At 46.2% G+C, this 18,669-nt stretch overlaps 1 protein-coding gene and 1 non-coding gene across 3 annotated transcripts in view; both read left to right on the top strand.

The window, feature by feature from the left end:
* The first annotated feature begins 1,413 nt into the window (after positions 1 to 1,413).
* On the top strand, positions 1,414 to 1,559 carry LOC137207723 (U4 spliceosomal RNA). The gene has a single exon (XR_010935224.1). It is a non-coding gene; the product is annotated as a U4 spliceosomal RNA (small nuclear RNA).
* Positions 1,560 to 5,237: 3,678 nt separating this feature from the next.
* FBLN5 (fibulin 5) overlaps positions 5,238 to 18,669 on the top strand; it is an 83,279-nt gene continuing 69,847 nt past the window's right edge. Inside the window, exons 1-4 of one of the 2 annotated variants that reach the window (XM_067727511.1) lie at positions 5,238 to 5,681; positions 9,192 to 9,246; positions 11,402 to 11,453; positions 15,262 to 15,516. In XM_067727511.1, the coding sequence (XP_067583612.1) occupies positions 5,665 to 5,681; positions 9,192 to 9,246; positions 11,402 to 11,453; positions 15,262 to 15,516 (379 nt within the window). In that variant the 5' untranslated portion in view covers positions 5,238 to 5,664. Of the gene's footprint in view, positions 5,682 to 5,853; positions 6,205 to 9,191; positions 9,247 to 11,401; positions 11,454 to 15,261; positions 15,517 to 18,669 lie in introns of those variants that run through there. The other variant, XM_067727505.1, reaches the window with a different exon arrangement.

An 18,669-nucleotide genomic window follows, 5' to 3' on the forward strand; every position in this document is an offset into this window, starting at 1 on the left:
ATCCTGCCTCCTGAATTGTGGGTGTGGTTGTGGTGTGCCATTTTGGACTAGGTAGAGGAAGGTCTAGAGACTGCCAAGCAACAAGATGGAAGGAGCTTGAATCTCTGGTACCTTAAAGAGACGGCTGCCATACTAGTTAGCCCTAACCACCAACCAACAGAACGTAGTGTGAGAACATATATCATTTTGCCATCAAACATAACTGTTGAGCTATTACTATTAAAAAAAGAAACCACAAACCACCACTCTTCAAAACCCCAAACCAAAAACCACATGAAAAAGAAAGGCTGGATCTGACTTTGGGGGACTCTGGTTATCAGGGAGGAAGAGAAACAGTGGGGGATGGGGGAGGGGCTGGAGAAAATGTAGTCAGACACATGGGGAAAAACAAGGTAACAGTCATGGACACAAGAGAGAAGATGAGTCATCAATGGTCAAACACTTCAAAGAGACAAAGGAACAGTTAGAATGGAGTAAAGGGCATTGTATTTGGCCATGAGATCACTAGGAAACTTAGGGAGCACCATCTTGGGTGACTGGTGGGGACATCGTGAGATTTCAGAGGGTTAAGGCGGGACTAGGTGGTAACTGACACATACTCACTGAGAGGCCTGATGGAGGGAGGAGGACAGTGGAAGCCGCTAGGGCATCAGGACAACAATTCCCGCCTTCTAGGGTGGGAGGACCTGTGTAGTGGAGCTTCTGCCCGATACCGTTCTTTGGCGTTGGCTGCCATTTTAGTTTTCGGATTGCTTTGGGCCAAGTTTGGACAATATAAGAAGTGAAAGACTTTATTAGTACTGAGGAAGTAGAAAGAGAAGGTAATGATGGAAGGGCCCAGGGAGTTCTGGAGTGTTCCTGAGGAGCTAAGACGAAGGGCGGGAACCAGCCTTGTAAGTCAGGAGTAGCAAGGCTTGGCCAGCTGGAGGCAATGAGGGCTCCAGAACCAGATAGGCTCGGTTTGGGCTTCCATCTGGACTGTTTATTGTCGGTGTGGCTCTGATCTCTCTGGGTCTGTTTCTTCCTCTGCCAAATGGAGAGTTTCCTCTTTGACAGAGTTATTGTGGGGGGTCAAAGGAGAGAGTGTGTGTAGACACCAGCATAACCGTAGACAGTTCATAGTCCCCTTCCGCGTTTTGCATTCACTGCTAGAAAGGCACTACAATGTAGTTATTTTTGGACAGTGAAAACATTTAATATTAATCGTCAAAAATTTATTTAATATTAATCGTCAAAATCTATCATTAAAGGTCGAATTTTGTGAATTTTTCCTCCAATTTGAAGCATTACCTTTTTTAAAAAAAATAGCCCATCTGTCTTCCAACCCACGGCATTGTGAGCAAACTGAGTTTCATTGGAGCCAGGAAAGTCCCATTCAGCCGGTGATAACCTCTTACATTTATACTGCAATTTAGCTTTGCACAGTGGCAGTATCACAGCCAACGAGGTTTATCGGAGGCGCGATTACTGCTGATTGAAAACTTTTCCCTCTACTACAGTTTACACGTCGTAAGTCGTTCTTTAGTTGTGTTGTATTTGATTCTGATGCTGGGAGAAGAGGCAGAGGTTGGGATCCTTATTTTGCAACTAAAAACCAAAAAAGAAACAAAAAGCACTTAGGAAGGGAAGTGCTGAGAAACTAACCAGACTCACTGGTAGTTCATGCTCACAAATCGCATTTTCTTTTTTAAAACAGAGTTGCTAAATCGGGAATGCGATTAAAACGTGCATTTTGATGTTAGGACAGTTGACAAAGCCTCTCACCCAGTCTTTGTGGAGAAGTTGGGGAAATGTGATCTGAGTGGAGTGGGTGGCACCCTGAATTAGACAATCAGCAGTGGCCCCAAAATGTTGAAGAAAGAAGTGGATCAGTGCCAGCCTGGACCAAGTGCTTCACTCCAGCGCCTGTCCCAGTAAATTTTTTATTGATAACTCTGATAAAGTCACAGAGGTCAAGGTCAACATATCTGTAGTTGTTAAAGCTGGGAGTGATACTTAATACTTTAGATAGGAGAATTCATCTTGAAAAAGATCTTGTGCAATGAACAAAAATTTAATAGGGATGCATGCAAAACCTGTTCTCCCTTCAAAAGAATTTGCAACCCAACCGTGGGATGGCAGAGATGGTGTTAAGCAGCCTGTGGACTCCAAGTTGCTTCATTGGTGCAAGTTCAGTGCAAACCAAGAACTGATGCAGCCCAGGGAGGAGGAGACAGACCAGGCTGCCGCAGGGTCACGTGACACACGGGTCACGTGACACCGGCGGGGCAGGGTTGGGGTTGGCGTTGTTCAGCCTGGGGAAGAGGATACCAGCCAGGTCAAGGGGTAGAACTGTTTTCACGAAAAGGCAGTTGGTTGCGTCGTAGAAGAGGGACTAGCCCGTGGCTGCTGAGGGGAGAATTAGAATCCATGGAAGGTAGTTCCACATAGGGAAGCAGATTTGGATTCAATACACTACAGAACTTTTCCAGCAATTTGACCTGCTCAACAGTGAGTGGGGCTGTTTCGTCCGTGGAAGTGGATAATTTACCAGTTATTAAAGATATTTGGGACAGGAGTGTGTAGGGGTGGGAATTTAGACACAGTGACAATCACGAGGATAACTAACTTTTATTTCATTCCCACAGCTACCCTGAGAGGTAAATAGTATCCATTTTGCAGGTGAGGAAACTGAGATGCCTAGAGGTTAAGTGACTTGTCCAAGGTCACCCAACAGGTAAGTGGCAAAATCAAGACTCAGAATTTTATTGGAACTCTTATTCTCTCCCCTCTTCCAACCCTATAGTTTTAAGGTGGGAGCAATCTCTGGTCCAAGATGGGTCTCTGGACAGTTTTGCTTTCAAGGCTCTCCATTTGCTCATGCAGAGAACAGTCATACTGATTTCCTCTCCCTCCTTATCCTTCAGAAGGGTTGATAGTATAAGTGAAGTAATGGACTAAGTCATTTAAAACTTCCTAGGGACTTCCCTGGTGGCACAGTGGTTAAGACTGTGCTCCCAATGCAGGGGACCTGAGTTCGATCCCCAGTTGGGGAACTAGATCCCACATGCATGCCACAACTAAGAGTGCCCATGCTACAACTAAGGAGCCCACGAGCTGCAACTAAGACCCGGCACAACCAAATAAATAATAAATATTTTTTAAAAACGCCAAAAAACAAACAAAAAATACCTCTTCCTTACCCCACCAAAGAGCTCTACACAAATAGAGTATATTATTAAATTAACCTCATATTTTGAATAGGTACAAAATATGGTACATGGTACACAATTCAAATTATAGTAAAAGGTGAGCAGGGAAGGGCTAATTCTCCTCTCACATCTCTTCCCCAGCCGCCTACCCAATTTCCTTCCTAGGAGGCAAACAATGCTAACAGCTTCTCCTATATCCTTCTGGAGAGGTCTTCTCTATACACATGCAAGCAAGAACTTGTGTATATACATTATTCTCAAACGGTGGCATGCTTTACACACAGTCCTACAACTTATTGTTACACTTATTAACGTACTACTTTGATCGATGTGAAATTGCCGATATTCTACAATTTTGACCTACAGAATTTATTGCAAGTCTTTCAATACCAGCCCATAAGGAACTCCTTCAGTCTTTTTCTTTTTTAATATAAAGTGTAACATACATAAGACTTCACAAATCTTAAGTGTACACACCCCTGTGGAACCAGCATCCAGATGAATAATTAGAATATTACCAGCACCCAGAAGGTCCTTTGTGCCCCCTCCCAGTGACTACCTCATTTTGACTTCTGTATCAAAGGTGTCATCCAGTATGTCCTCTTATATGTCCACTGTTTTGTATTGGTTGCGCAATAGTCTATTTGGGGAAGTCCCTTACTTTAACCCTATCGATGCCTAATTGATGGATAAGGCTCTTTATACTCTTTTTGCTATTCCAAGCAATGGGAGCAAGGAATAACCTTGTAAATATAATATATTTTTAAAATATTTTATTATGGGAAACGTACAACACATATAAAGTAAATAAAATAGTATAATGGACACTCAGCTTCAACAACTATCAACAGTTTGCCTTTCTCGTTGAATGTATTTTCATAAGTAGGATTCCGTTTACTTACAAAAAAAAAATGCCCTTTAGGAAGGCTAAATATGCAGACTTTGGAGGCTCAGCAGAATCAGTGAATAGCTGTGTGACCATGGGGAAGTTACCTAACCTCTCATAAGCCCCTCCAGTACAATGGAGGTAATAATTCCTATCATGAGGAGAAAGGACCTCACCAGTGCTTTCCCAGCTGGAGGTAGGGCTGTGTTGTGGAGCCCAAAGGAAGGTGCAGGTGGGGAAGCAGGGGCCTGGACTACTGCCAATCCATTTTCATCTTTTAAAGAATAGTGTCTTTGGTCAGATTTCATTTGATAAAAAGGGATCTAATGCTTTAAAAAAAGGAAAAGAAAGAAAGAAAAAGAAATAGTGTGAAACCACCAATACAACAAATATAAAGGACTTACCAAAGAGCTTTTGTTATTATTATTTATCCATCATTCTGGTTTCCCTGACTGTCCTTTTGTCTTTTCAAATCACCTTGTTACTTGTTAAAATCACTTTCAAGCCAAGGGACATTTTTTTTTTCAATTAAAAATGTTTGTCCAGCTTTATTGAGATATCATTGACATATAACATTGTGTAAGTTTAAGGTGTACAACATGTTGATTCGGTGCATGGACAATTCTTAAAGCAAGAACAGGCCCCGAGAATCAGGGCCTGAGGGCGGGCCTGGGAGAGTGTCCTCCCCAAGGTTTGCATTGCACAAGCTGACGTCCTGAATAAGTGTCAGCCAATTTCCATCCTCCTCCTCTTTCCCATCCCCTCAGGCTCCCCACCCCTTCTTCTGGAAAATCGTGAGTCTCCTGCCGCTTACCCCAAGCCTCTGCTTCGTTGGGTCTGGTTTCCCAATAAATCAAGACTCTAGTCCCTGTCGCTGTGTTTGTCATGAGTTCAAGTTCTTCCTCTCCCAGAGGGGAATAACTTTCATGGGTGTTCCAATGCCATGACCAAGTGCAGATGCTCTGGATCCCCACCCCCGCCTCAGCCACGACCGCCCAGCCTGGGGACCTCCTCCCCGGGTGGGAAGTAAAGGGTCAACAGGTCCTCCCAGCCGCCCCCCCCCCCCGCCCGCCGCACCCCACCCTCCTGCACTTGCCCGCCAATCGCCTCCCGTAGAGATGCTGGGAGCCTGAGTGTGGCTGCGCTGCCGCCCGGGAAAGGGCTCTCCTCCCAGCACTGAGCACTTGGTCCTGGCAGACGCCCCAAGATTGTTGTGAGGCGTCTAGCCAGTTGGTGAGTGCTGTAATCTGAACCAGCTGTGTCCAGACTGAGGCCCCATTTGCATTGTTTAACATACTTAGAAAATGAAGTGTTCATTTTTAACATTCCTCCTCCAATTGGTTTAATGCTGAATTACTGAAGAGGGCTAAGCAAAACCAGGTGCTTTCTCTGTCAGCTCTCCAGTGGCTCGGAGGACCCAGGCTCTCCCCTTGTCCTCTCCTCGCCTCGCTCGTCCCCCCTGGAATAAAAGTATCGGCGAGCCCCACAGGCCCAGAGGAGGCCGAAGTTCAGGAACTGCTCCGAGGGTCCCGCGCTGAGAGCTCTCCATCTTTTCCCCCTTGCTTCTCCTGCCCACGCGTCTTGGACATGCCAGGATTTAAAAGGTACGTTCTCTGCTCCGGACTTTTTCCTCCAGGGTCTGGAAACCTTACTGCAAACCCGATGGGTGGAAAATGGCTATGGCCGTGATTCAGGCTGTGTCAGGATGTTGGAAAAGGCATTAGCTAGTGATGCAATGATATTGTTAATTGTAAAAAGCTGCGCCTCTGTAATTTCCATCTTGAAGCCTTCTTTTGGGAGTGGGTATTTTATAAGACAGTTTCAGAAGCCAGCATCCGACAGAGGTCGGCAAAAATCTCAGAGCCTGATTCTTTCTTTCTTTTCCGAAAGGGCAGCAAATTTGTGTGCCGTTTAAATTTTTTTTTAAGTTTTTTTTTTTTTTTAATTTGAGAGATCAATTACTAGTTCACTAGCAATTATTTTGCTGCATCGGCTGTTGGACAAGCGAACGGGCTAGCTGCACATCCCGGGGCTGGATTTGCTCTATGTCTGTGTGGGATTCTCAAAGGGCATGCGACCCAGAAGTCTCGAGCCAATGAAAAGTGGGGACTGCAGACAGAAATGCATGTAAGCAAACATTTTGATATTCCTTAAGGAAATTGAAGTTCCAGTCAAGGGATCGTTAAAGCTTAAAGAATTTTATCTAGATTACATCTGCAGTTTTTATCCAGCGCACTCTTGAAAACGTAGCTGCTTTAGACAAAGTGTGTGTGTGTGCGTGCGTGCGTGCGTGTGTGTTGTGTGTCTGTGTGTCTGTGTGTGTGTGTGCGTGTGTGTGCTGAAAACGAAGCTGTAATCCTGTCATCCTGGATCGGGGACCAGCACTTCTTGAACAGACAGCCCTGAGATTCAGTTGGTCCCCCACCTCCATCCCCACGTCCACCCCCGCCCAGCTTTCCTCCACTTGAGGATGGAGCCCAAAATGGGTGGACCCACCTGCTTTTGAAAGTTCCGGGGACCAGTTTTGAACATCAAAGGATCCCCAAATTTCTTATAGTTAATTAATTTTGGAGTTTTCTAGAGTTTTTCATGACAAAGTGCAGCTATGGGTGACGCTGTGAGAGCAGCAATGCTTGGATGTTATGTCATTTTTGGGAAACCGTCTCAGTTAAGCCTGGAGCTTACTTGGCCCCCAGGCCCCAGCTGTGGCCCTTGCAGGAGGCCGGGCTTGAGATGGGCTTTCTCAGAGGAGACCTGTCCCTAGCCAAAGAGGATTGCCCTCTAGCCAAAGGGAGTAGGGGAGGTGGGGTAGGGGGAGAAATGGATTAGCATGCCTTTTCCACTAGGTCTTGAAGTCCACTGCGTTGTCAGCCTGTCCTGTCTCCAACAAAAACGAGACAGGGTTTTATAACCAACCGAAAGGAAACTTCATGTGAAGAAACAGGAAAACGTTGAAATTCATAATATACAGCCTGGAAAATAAATTTGTTATTGTTCTTTCATTCCTTCCAGATATAAATCTGGCTGTTGTGAATATCAAAAAGCCCTGGGATTTGGCTCTGCACTTTATAAGGTCAGAGCTGTCTCCAGTGTTCTAGAATCTGGCTCACACAGGCACTCAGATGAAAGGAAAACTTGTGGGCTTCCAGGGTCTTTATTCTTTGGATTGAGGACTCGATGAAGGAAGTGGGCTTGCCTCTCCCAACAGCACATTAGAGTCCTGTTTCCTCTGGATGTCACCTTAATTCTGGGGCCCTCCAAGTACCCCAGCGTTGCTGATTCATATGCGCCTTCTGTCATGGATTGAGTGAGTTTTGCAGTCTATTGAACGCTCTTTTTCTGAAGGGAGGGATTGTCAAGTGAAGGTATACATTGACAGTAACAGGTCACTAAATCCAACCAGGTGCCAGGTCCACTGAATTACTGAAGAAGCCTTTGAGATCACCTCCTCCAGGAAGCCTTCCCTGACCTTCCATTCCCTACCCGCAGCCTGGCTCTCCTGGCACTCAGTGGGCATTTCTATCAGTGCCCTAACCAAAGGGTATAGACATTGTTGGTTCACGTGGCTCCCCCACCAGCTCTCCAGGGCAGCATCTGGGTCATAGTTTTGTAGTTTTTCTGCCTACCTAGGGTCCCTGCTCACAGCTAGTAACTACTCAGATAAACCCCTGTTGAACTCAATAATAACAGCACCAAATAAAGCTCTGTATTTGCATAGATTTTTTTAACCACCTTAACAATTTTCAAGTGTCCAGTTCGTAGTGTTAAGTACATTCACAGTGTGGCTCAGTCAACCTCCAGAACTCTTTTCGTCTTGAAAAATTGAAATTCTATACCCATAAACACCTCCCTAATCCCTCCTCCCCCTGCCCCTGACACCCACCATTCTGCTTTCTGTCTATAATTTTGATTGTTGTCAATCCTTCATATAAGTGGAATCAAACAGTATCTGTCTTTTTGTGGCTGGCTTATTTCACTTAGCATAATGTCCTCAGGGTTCATCCATGTTGTAGCACTTGTCAGAGTTTCTTTCCTTTTTAAGGCTGAATAGTATTCCATTGCATGTATATAACACATTGTTTATTCATTTGTTGATGGACACTTGGGTTGCTTCCACCCTTTGGCTATTGTGAATAATGCTGCTATGAGCATGGGTGTACAAATATCTCTTTGAGACCTTGTTTTCAATTCTTTTGTATATATACCTAGAAGTGGGATTGCTGGATCATATAGTAGTTCCATTTTTAATTTTCTGAGGAACCTCCAGACTGTTTTCCATAGTGGCTACACCAACGTACATTCCCACCAACAGTGCACAAGGGTTCCAGTTTCTCCACACCCTCACCAGCTTTTGGCTTTTTTGGTTGTAGCCATCCTGTTGGATGTAAGGTGGTATTGATTTTTTATCTTTAAAGCTAATTGGCGACCGCGATTTTGTTGGATAGCAGCTGGTGAATGATGAAGAGTAGAAATCGCAGGATCAGGGCTCAGTGGCTTATGCAGAAACACAGTTTATTGACACCTCCTCCTAAGTGTCAGCTGTGCTCCTTCTTGGGGCTGCCCAGGTCCCCGCGTCCTCTCCTCCATCAGGGTCTGTGTGAGGCGCACTCTGGGAGCACGTGCGTTCCTTCCCCCTGACACCTCTGTTCCATGGAGCTCACGTGCTTCACGTTTGTACTTTCCTTTCCTCTCATCATCCGAGGGCACGACGGCTTCTTCACACTGTGGTCATTTCAGAATGAAGATGTTCAAAACTCAGGCAGGTCCCCTGTGTCAGGAGTAAAGGCCAAGCGGCTGGTGAATACATTGTTAATACCATGGCGGTGGGCGTTAGATTTGGAGCAGCAAGACCCTTTATTTATAAAAATGCCACCGAACACATTATCCCAACATATGAAACCAGTGGAGGGGGCACGGTTCTGTTTGGGGTGGTTGGGGCATCTGGAGTTTCCCCGGCCTCTCTGGAGCATCGCCCCCCATCCCCCTGCCCAAAGACAAGCACAAGGTGAAGTCATCATTGTAAACACACAGGCAGCACGAGAGGCACGAGTTACCCCAGACCTGGGTCCTGGGAGCATCCTGAGCATTTATATTGACTTCTCGTTCTTCCACAGGATACTCACTGTGACCATTCTGGCTCTCTGTCTTCCAAGGCCTGGGAATGCACAGGTAAGACTTTTATTTTGTTACTTATCAGGAAGTGTGTTAAAAACCAGGGCGAGGGTGTCCAGCCACGCATTGTGTTGTTTACCTAAACCGAGCTCTTCATTGTATAGAGATTAAAGCTGGGGCTCAGGGAAGTTGAGACTTGCCCCCGGTGACATAGTATATAAGTGGCAGGGCTGGACCTCGGTGTCCTGGTTCCCAATCCAAGACTCTTATAATCAGATCATGCTGCCTCATTTCTGTCCCTTTGGTGGGGCTGGGGGTCTTGACTTAGTGTGTTAAAAAGTCAAGCGTGTTCTAGTGTTTCTGGACAGTGGTGCCCCTTGGGTGCCTGCGTGTGGCCCACGTGGGTGTGTGTGGCCGACATGCAGTTGTGAGGCATCTCAGCGCCCAACCCGTGAGGACCCACCTCTGGCCCGGACCCCTGGGAGGAGCGTGTAGGGGGAGCTTGGGCTCCTGGGTGACTGTGCAGAGAAGCCTGCACCATCCCTGACTTTACAAAGTGACGGTTGTGTCAGCCCTTGAGAAATGTGGACAGATCCCTCCTGAGGAGCTCAGGGCAGCCCCTCTGCATCTCTAGCTCAGAAATGAGAGAAGCCCCACCTCTGAGCAGGGCTGAGGGGCCATGTAGTCAAATGGAAATGCACATTCATTTGCATGAACATATAGAAGACATTACAAAGTCACCAACACAGCCTCTCTAACAGTGGGTTACAGCTCAACAGTTCAGAGCCCTGAAATGGAACCAACAAAGATCTCACTAAGTAGACTGATGGTCTCCCAGACTTTCAGGGTATAGGAGGGAAATCTTAGAATTTCAATTCATATTTATTTTGATCACACCCTTTAAATGTTTTTTCCCTTCATATTAAGAATTTTGAAATATATTTCATTGGAGGTGGAAAGAATCTTGGGAAGAGTACCAAAGACTTTTAGACCTTGGAAGGACCTTGGCGTCCTCTGATCTAGCTCTGTGGTGACAGTTAACATCTAGATCCAGAGAGGGCGCGGGTTATAGTATAGTGTTTATTGCACTGTAGGCACTTTACATGCACTAACAATTTAGTCCTTACAACCACTCAGAAGTAAGTAGTATCCTCTCCATCTTACAGATGAGGAAACTGAGGCATAGAAAAGTTATGCAGTGAACAGGGGCTAGAGTGAGAATTTGAAGCCAGGTAGTGGGCTTGAACCCACGCCTGCACGTAGTTGGTGAGCCAGGGCTGCAACTCGAGTCTCTTGGTTTCCTGAACTTCATGGCACTACCTCCTGGCTCATCCGCTCCATTTCTTTGGCCCCAAGGCCCCACTCCCAGGAATGCAGGCTAAATCCATCATCTCCACAAACCAGCGCATAGCTCAGGGAAGTTGAACCCCATAAACCGTAGGGAAGGCCAGGGAAGAGACCCCCACGGGCAAAACCACACCTCCTTGACTTATTCCTATAACATGTCAGCTCTAGGGGTGATTGTTGAGCCCATGAGATTTTTCTAAATGCATGAAGTTGTAACTCAAGTTGTATGTGAAGCCTGCAGCCCTCAGGGACTTTTGAGACCTGGCGGTCTCTGGAAGCATCTCATCTTTGTGTAATTGTCTTCCTGAGGTTAAAATGGAAGAATTTCCCCAATTCTATTTTTCTTAAAAAACTGACTACATCACTGTGCAGATTTATTTTACACACAGACCTCGTAATCAGGTCGAGGATTTCATGGGGGGCGAAGAATTCATGCCGGGCGCTGCAAAGGGGTTAAATAGCACCCAAAGAAAGAGAGTGGTTGCCCTTAAAAGCAGTCCTATCCTCTCTCAGAAAGGGCTGAGCACAGGGCAAGCCTCACTGGGCAGATCAGATGCGATTAGTATTGCTCTTCATGACCAGAGCAGGGAGAAGTCCCCATAACCATCTGCTAAAAATGGGCATTCTGAAGCAATGATGCAGGGGCTTAAAAAGTAATGCTAAAGTGTAAAATGATTGTAAGAAAATACCCAAAAAAAGGGACAAATAGAGGTTATAACACAGATGTTGGTATTATAAATGCCTTGTTTCTTTACCCATTTTCCATACCTCCTGTGATGCAGTTAGAATACTTTTATAGTGAAAGAAAAAAAAAAGGTAAGTAAGCAGAATGACCTCTCCTGTTTCTCTCTCTCCCTTCCTGCAGCAACAATGCACTAACGGCTTTGACCTGGACCGCTCATCAGGACAGTGTTTAGGTAGGAGGCCACTGAAGATCCTTCTCTGGGTGGGGTGCAGGGACAGCTCAATCACAGGACCATTTCTGTCTCAGCCGTCACTCAGTATTGTCAAATCTGTATCAGCCTTGCCCGTGGAAGAAAACAGTGCCACGGGATGGTTGAAATCAACGACACCCTTCCATTGATCACCTTCTTTGTGCCTGGCACTGGGTAAGCCCTGCGACAGGGCAGAGATGAGGAAGAATTGATCCCCAGCCTCAAGGAGCTCTCCATCTGTATCAGTTTCCTAGGGCTGCCTTTACAAATGGCCACAAGCCTTAGTGGCTTAAACAACACAAATATATGATCTCACAGGTGCACAGGTCAAAAGCCCGATGGAAGTTCTACCAGGCTAACATCGAGGTGATGGCAGGGCAGTGTTCTTTTCTGGAGGCTTGAGGGAAGAATCCACTTTCTTGCTCATGCATATTGTTGGCAGAATTCAGTTTCTTTTTTTTAAAAATTGAGATGTAATTGACATACAACATTGTGTAAGTTTAAGGTGTGCAATGTGTTGACTTGATACACTTATATATTACAATGTGATGACCACCGTAGCTTAGCTCACACCTCCCTCACATCACATAATTACCATTTCTTTTTTGTGGTGAGAACATTCAGGATTTACTCTCTTAGTATTTTTCAAGTATGCAATACAGTGTTGTTCATTATAATCACAGTAGTGTGCACCATTTCCTTCCAGTTAGAAGTTATCTTCTAACTGTAAGTTTGTACCCTTACATCTCCCCATTTCCCCCACCCCTCCAGCCCCTGATAACCACCATTCTTTTCTCTATTTCTGTAAGTTTGGCTTTTTGGATTCCACACATAAGTGATATCATGTAGCATCTGTCTTTCTCTGTCTGCCTTATTTCACGTAGCATAATGCCCTCAAGGTTCTTCCATGTTGCTGCAAATGGCAGGTTTTCCTTCTTTCTCATGGCTGAGTAATATTCATATGATTATTAGTAATATTATATTATTCATATGATGATAATATTAATAATATCACATCTATCTATCCATCTATCCATCCCAAATCTTTATCCACTGATGCACATTTAGGTTGTTTCCATATTTTGGCTGTTGTGAATAGTGCTTCAATCAGCATGGCAGTACAGATATCCCTTCAAGATTCTGTTTTCATTTCCTTTGGATATATACCCAGAAGTGGAATTGCTGGATCACATGGTATTTCTAGATTTAATTTTTGGAGGGACCTCCACACTGTCTTCCATAGTGGCTGCATGGATTTACATTCCCACAGAATTCAGTTTCTTGTGGTTGTAGGACTGAGGCCCCTGGTTCCTTGCTGGCTGTCGGCTGAAGGCCTTTCGCAGTTCCTAGAGGCCACCCTCTTCCTTGGCTCGTGGCCCCCTCCTCCATCTTCAAAGCCAGCAAGTTAAGTCCCTCACATGTTTCTGTTGCCTCATTTCTCTGACCAGTCCTTCTGCCTCTTCTTCTACTTTTAAGGATTTGTGTGATTTCACTGGGCCCACTCAGATAATCCTAGAGAATTCCCCCATCTCAAGCTCTTCTTTTTTTTTTTTTTAAGATTATTATTATTATTTTTAAGAGAACCCTTTTTAAAAAAATTTTATTTATATTTGGCTGTGTTGGGTCTTTGTTGCAGCCCACCAGCTTTCTCTAGTTGTGGCTACTCTTTGTTGCAGTGCACGGGCTTCTCACTGCTGTGGTTTCTCGTTGCGGAGCACGGGCTCTAGGCGCGTGGTTTTCAGTAGATGTGGCATGCAGGCTCATAGTGTGGCTCACGGGCTCTAGAGCACAGGCTCTGTAGTTGTGGCGCACGGGCTTAGTTGCTCCATGGCAGGTGGGCTCTTCCCGGACCAGGGCTCGAACCCGTGTCCCCTGCATTGGCAGGCGGATTCTCTTAACCACTGTGCCACCAGGGAAGTCCCCATCTCAAGGTCTTCTGATTAGCAACTTTAATTCCATTCCATCCATACCTAATTCCCCTTTGCCATGTAACCTAATGTAGCCACAGGTTCCAAGGAAGAGGACAGACATTTTGGGGCTGTTCTCCTAGCGCTCCCTCTAGTGGGAGAGGTAGGTCTAGATGGAGTAAACTGTACAGGGTAGAATAAAGTCACTGTCAAGATGAGGTAAAAGCAATCAGTCCTGCAGAAGTAGGGGAGAGAGTGATGCCTTACGTCTGAGGTCAATAAAGAAAGCCTTCACGGAGGTCACATTTGAATTGGGTATTGAAGGATGAATAGGATCCTGAGAAATAGCATCCCAGGTAGTAGGAACAGCGTAAGCAAAGATCAGGGCATTGAAAAGACATTCAGAGTATAGACTAGTTTGTTGTGGATGGAGCATAGAGTATAGAAAAGGAATAAGGCTCTCCCCTCGGGGATATATTTACCTTTTTAATGATATTTGATTTAGGCCAAATCATTTGTAGTCTCTGAGCTTAGTTAGGGTTGAAAAGAATGATGGGTGGTGGGGAAAAAGCCTTGCCTTGGAAGCTCTAGGCTCATACTTTGACTTAAGGTGAAGGGCGTTGAGAATGTGCCAAGGGATGCAGAGAGGGACGGCAGCCGTCTTTTGTGGCCCACCAGTTTTAATGACGCTTTCAGGCTTACAGTTAGAAAATGGGACTCCACGCTTCCCTTTCCTGAGGCGGGAGTTGGCACGAGTCTCAGATGAGGTGGCTGGAGTGAGCGGTCAGGGTTCAGGCCTCTCTCTCCCAGCCTCCAGCCCCACATGGAGCAGACCCCAAGGCTGGTGGGAAGCCCCGGTGCGGGGGGTTGGGGCAGCTGCTCACGCTGGCGCCTCAGTTCAGGCCTCCCCTGTCCCTGGCCCTGCAAGGCTGATTTTCTAGAGAACCTACCCCCCTGCCACTCCCACACCCCGCTCTAGACACAACAAGCAGAGCACCAGCCTGGCTGGAAACGGGCCCTGTTTGTTGGCACGGTGTGAGCCGAGTCTCAAGTAAGTCTCTGCTTTCCTAATAAGAAACTAGCTCTCGGCCAAGCCTTGTCTTTCTGGACGCAGCGGACTCTTTCTCCCCGCCCAGCTGTTATTTGGAGTAGAAGTGGGTACAATTATTAGGTCCATCCCAGCGTTTCCCGAGTGTCATATGGACACAAAAGAATACCTGAGATGTTTTTAGGTGGTACGTCCACAGGTAAACCATCTTTATTTTAATAGTTATATATTTATTTTTACTTACCTTCTATCTTTGATCATTGATAGGGTTTTTTTCATTTGCTGTCGTGACGTAAGATGAAAAAAATATGTTTACTTGGGTTTTCTTTTTCTTTCTTTTTTTTTTTATGTGGCCCATTTTTAAAGTCTTTATTGAATTTGTTACAATATTGCTTCTGTTTTATGTTTTGGTTTTTGGGCCCCAAGGCCTGTGGGATCTTAGCTCCCTGACCAGGGATGCAAACCCACACCCCCTGCATTGGAAGGCGATGTCTTAACCACTGGACCGTCAGGGAAGTCCCCACTTGGGTTTTCAGTGTGGGTTCATTTAAGAGAAAAGTATTAAGCATGTGACAGTACAGGTTTTGGTAGCTGTGACCCAAACATCATGATGATGGTATTTGATGGCTGACGTTTGGATGACACTTGTCAGTTTGATTCAATTCAGCCAATATCTGGGGAGTAGCTGCCAGGCCCAGCCCTACATGTTTGGGAGCAGATGCTGGTAAATAGTGTTTGGGTGTCCTTCATGGCGTTCTTGGTACAGAGCTCTGCTGAAGTTGGCACAGTGTGGCCAAGGGGCCACTAACGCCTGTCCTTTCTGTGGCCCTTGCAGATATTGATGAGTGCCGGACCATCCCCGAGGCCTGCCGAGGAGACATGATGTGTGTTAACCAAAACGGCGGGTATTTATGCATCCCCCGAACAAACCCAGTGTATCGAGGGCCCTACTCCAACCCCTACTCCAACCCCTACTCAGGTCCGTACCCAGCAGCTGCACCCCCGCTGTCAGCTCCAAACTACCCCACGATTTCGAGGCCTCTCATGTGTCGCCTTGGATACCAGATGGATGAAGGCAACCAGTGTGTAGGTGAGTAGCCCAGCGTCCTAGGCTTCCTCTCCATTGGTGAAGGCATCGTCCTAGTCTAGCAGGTCAGCCCCAAATGGGAAGTCAGTTCTCATGCAATGAACCAGTGAAACAACCTACGTGGTACACGGTTCTTTCACTCTTAGCAGCCTGTGTCTCTGGGTACCCTCCCACCCAGGGAGGAGTTTAGTGTGCTGTCTTATTGATAGTCCCCCAGAAAGCCAATTTGTTTTTTCTTTATTTTCATCTATCTATCTGTCTATCATCTATGTATCTATCTATCGATCTATGTATCTACCTATCATCTATCATCAATCTGTCATCTATCTATTTCTATCTATGTCTATCTGTCTATCAATCATTCATCTATGTATCTGTCTATCTGCCTTTAGGTAATATCTATCATCTATCTGTTTGAAGACCAAGGTCATGTTTTCTCTCTTCGATAACAAATATGTCTGGTCAGATGCAGTAAGTGAATCCCAGAGAGAAGCTCTAGAAAGGACCAGCTTTCTAGGGTCTTCAGCATTACTCACCCTCGAATGGAACATTTGCTCCTGAAACAAAAGAAGACTTGAGGGCCAGGGCCAACTGTTCTGGAAAGAAAGTGGGGTCCTTGGGTGGGGACCAGGGTTCTTTGGACCAAAAGGAGCCTCGCTGATGGGAGCTCATAGCAAGAGTGGACCTTGGGGAGGAAGGAGACGCCATATGCCATGATGTCCCCAGGCTGTTGGCAAGTGGTATGACAGGTGCCCTGGTATGCACTGGTGCTCTGTTGGCCAGTGTGGCCTTGGTGGAGGTTTACCTGGGATCCTCCCTTGTTGCTTCAGCTTTGGCTGGACCAAAACTTTGCAACTGCCTCCAGCTTTGGGAGATGGTCTAGAGTGATGATGGCTGCAAAGCTTTTGATCGTGCACCCCATCTGCAAAATCTTTCTGAGCCTGGACCCTTACTATATGCATGTTTATAAATTACATGCGTATCCTGTTATTGTAATATGGTTGGAGGAGTGTAAAGTATATGTAAGAAATAGAAAAATTTAAAGGATCTGATCAAAATAAATATGAATTGAAATTCTAATATTTCCTTCCTATACCCTGAAAGTTTGGTAGACCATTAGTCTACTTAGTGAGATTTTTGTTGGTCCCATTTCAGGGCTCTGAAGTGTTGAGCTGTAACCCACTGTTAGAGAGGCTGTGTTGGTGATTTTGTAATGTCTTCTATATGTTCATGCAAATGAGTGCATTTCCATTTGACGACATGGAAATAATATGCAAACAAGTATCTCTCAGAGCTAAAAGGGAAAATTGGATACACCTTAACTAAACTTCTCTACTCTTACTGGTCTCAAGGGGTGTGTGTGTGTGTATGTGTGTGTGGGGGGGGGGGCGGGGAGCTGGCCGAGGGTCACTTTGAACATAGATAAGTGTTCATGGGAAAGAGTAGACTGAATCAAGCCGTGGACTGAAGCACTGGTGGGGAAGATAGTAACGTACTTCCTTAGAACCTGTAGAACAATAGGCCGCTGTAACTGGCAGGGACTTTAACAGTCTTTAACTGCAGCCTCTTCCTTTTATAAAAAAGGGAGTGTGGACTCCACCAAGTTAGGTAATTACGGGAGTCCAGCTCTCCTGACAACCAGCCCACATTTTCCTAACTCGCCCATGTGACCTCTCTCGTTCGGGAGAAGAGAAATGATCCCGAAGCAAATGCAGAGAAAGAGAGGTTGGGGGTGGGGTGATACTCTTCCACGATGTCCTGTGGGGCTGGACAAGCTGAGTGACCATGTGCACGTCTGGAAGCGAGGAAGGGGGTGGAGTGAGCCGCCGAGTCACTCCAGGGTTTCGGGAGGGGCTTCGGATGGCTGTAGGGCTCCCTGATGTCTTGGGCAGTCCTGCAGGCCCCTTTTGGGGAACAGCCTGGAATGGCCACAGGGCTCTCTGAAGCACCCCCCTCCCTCCCACAGCCCTCTTTCCAGGATCCCAGTGCCCTCGAGAATAAGACGCAGCTGGGAACCCTGTTTATCTCCTGGTCCCTGTGACGTCATGCACTTTTTTACAGGCCCCCAACCTGTCACACGGGGGATGTGGAGTCTTCATAATGGCCCTTTTGTAAGGAGAATACGATCCAGGAACCCTAGGAGGACTGGCACCCGGCCCGTCCACTTCCAGAAAGTTCAGCCTTATGCATTCATAAGTCCCGGGTTCCTTCCAACCTCCCTTCACCCCACCTTGCCTTTTCTGGTTTACACAGGTCCTTCTGGGCATTATGAGAGGGGAAGTCATGGGGAGGGGGCCCCAGAAGGACGGGAACAGGGATGAGAGAGGCGGGCCTGGGAACAGGCCACAGGGAAGCAGGGCTCAGAGACGGGGAGGGGGAGAGGGGGGAGGAACCAAAGGAACCAAGACGGGGACATTTTTGAAAGGAGAAGCAGGTGATTAGGGTCGTCACTGCCAGAGAAGGAGTGTCCCTTTTTCCCAGAGTGTAGGTCTGATCCTGGGGAGGAAGCTGGAGTAAGCAGCTCCAGTGTGATGGGGAGAATTGGGAAACGCTTCTAAAACTTGGATGTTCTGCGAGGGGAGGACCACATCTCCAGGGGGCCTTCTTCTCCTCTTCCTCTTCAATGTAGAAAATAATCAACGACAGTGATGATGGCAGCAGTAGGAATAAAACCAAACATGTAGTGCTGCGTGCCAGGATCTTTACCTGAATGAACATGTTGAATCCTCACCACAACCCCTGCGGTAGGACTATTGTTGTTCCTGTTGGCCCTGAAGCACAGAGAGGTTAAGAATCTGTCCAAAGTCACACAGCAAGTGAGGGCCGAGCCAGGACTTGAACCCATTCGGGCTCTGGATGAGGAAACTGAGGCTCAGCGAGGTAAAAGTTTGTTCAAGCCTCTCAAGAGTCAGTCCTGGAGCCATGATGAAAAACTAGGGCCTTCTCTTGCCTTGTTTTTTTTGTAAATAAATTTTTGTTCTGTAAAACTTTGAACCTAGACAAAAGCAGAGAGATCATTATGAACACTTGTCTACTTTTCACCCAGTTTGGTCATTCTCAACACAGACCCACTCTCATTTCTTCTTTACTCTGACCCAGTGGATCAATTTAAAGCAAATCTCAGGCATCAAATCATTTTATCCTTAAATACTTCAG

Source organism: Pseudorca crassidens, chromosome 1 (genome assembly GCF_039906515.1).
Source record: "Pseudorca crassidens isolate mPseCra1 chromosome 1, mPseCra1.hap1, whole genome shotgun sequence".
Lineage (NCBI taxonomy): Eukaryota > Metazoa > Chordata > Mammalia > Artiodactyla > Delphinidae > Pseudorca > Pseudorca crassidens.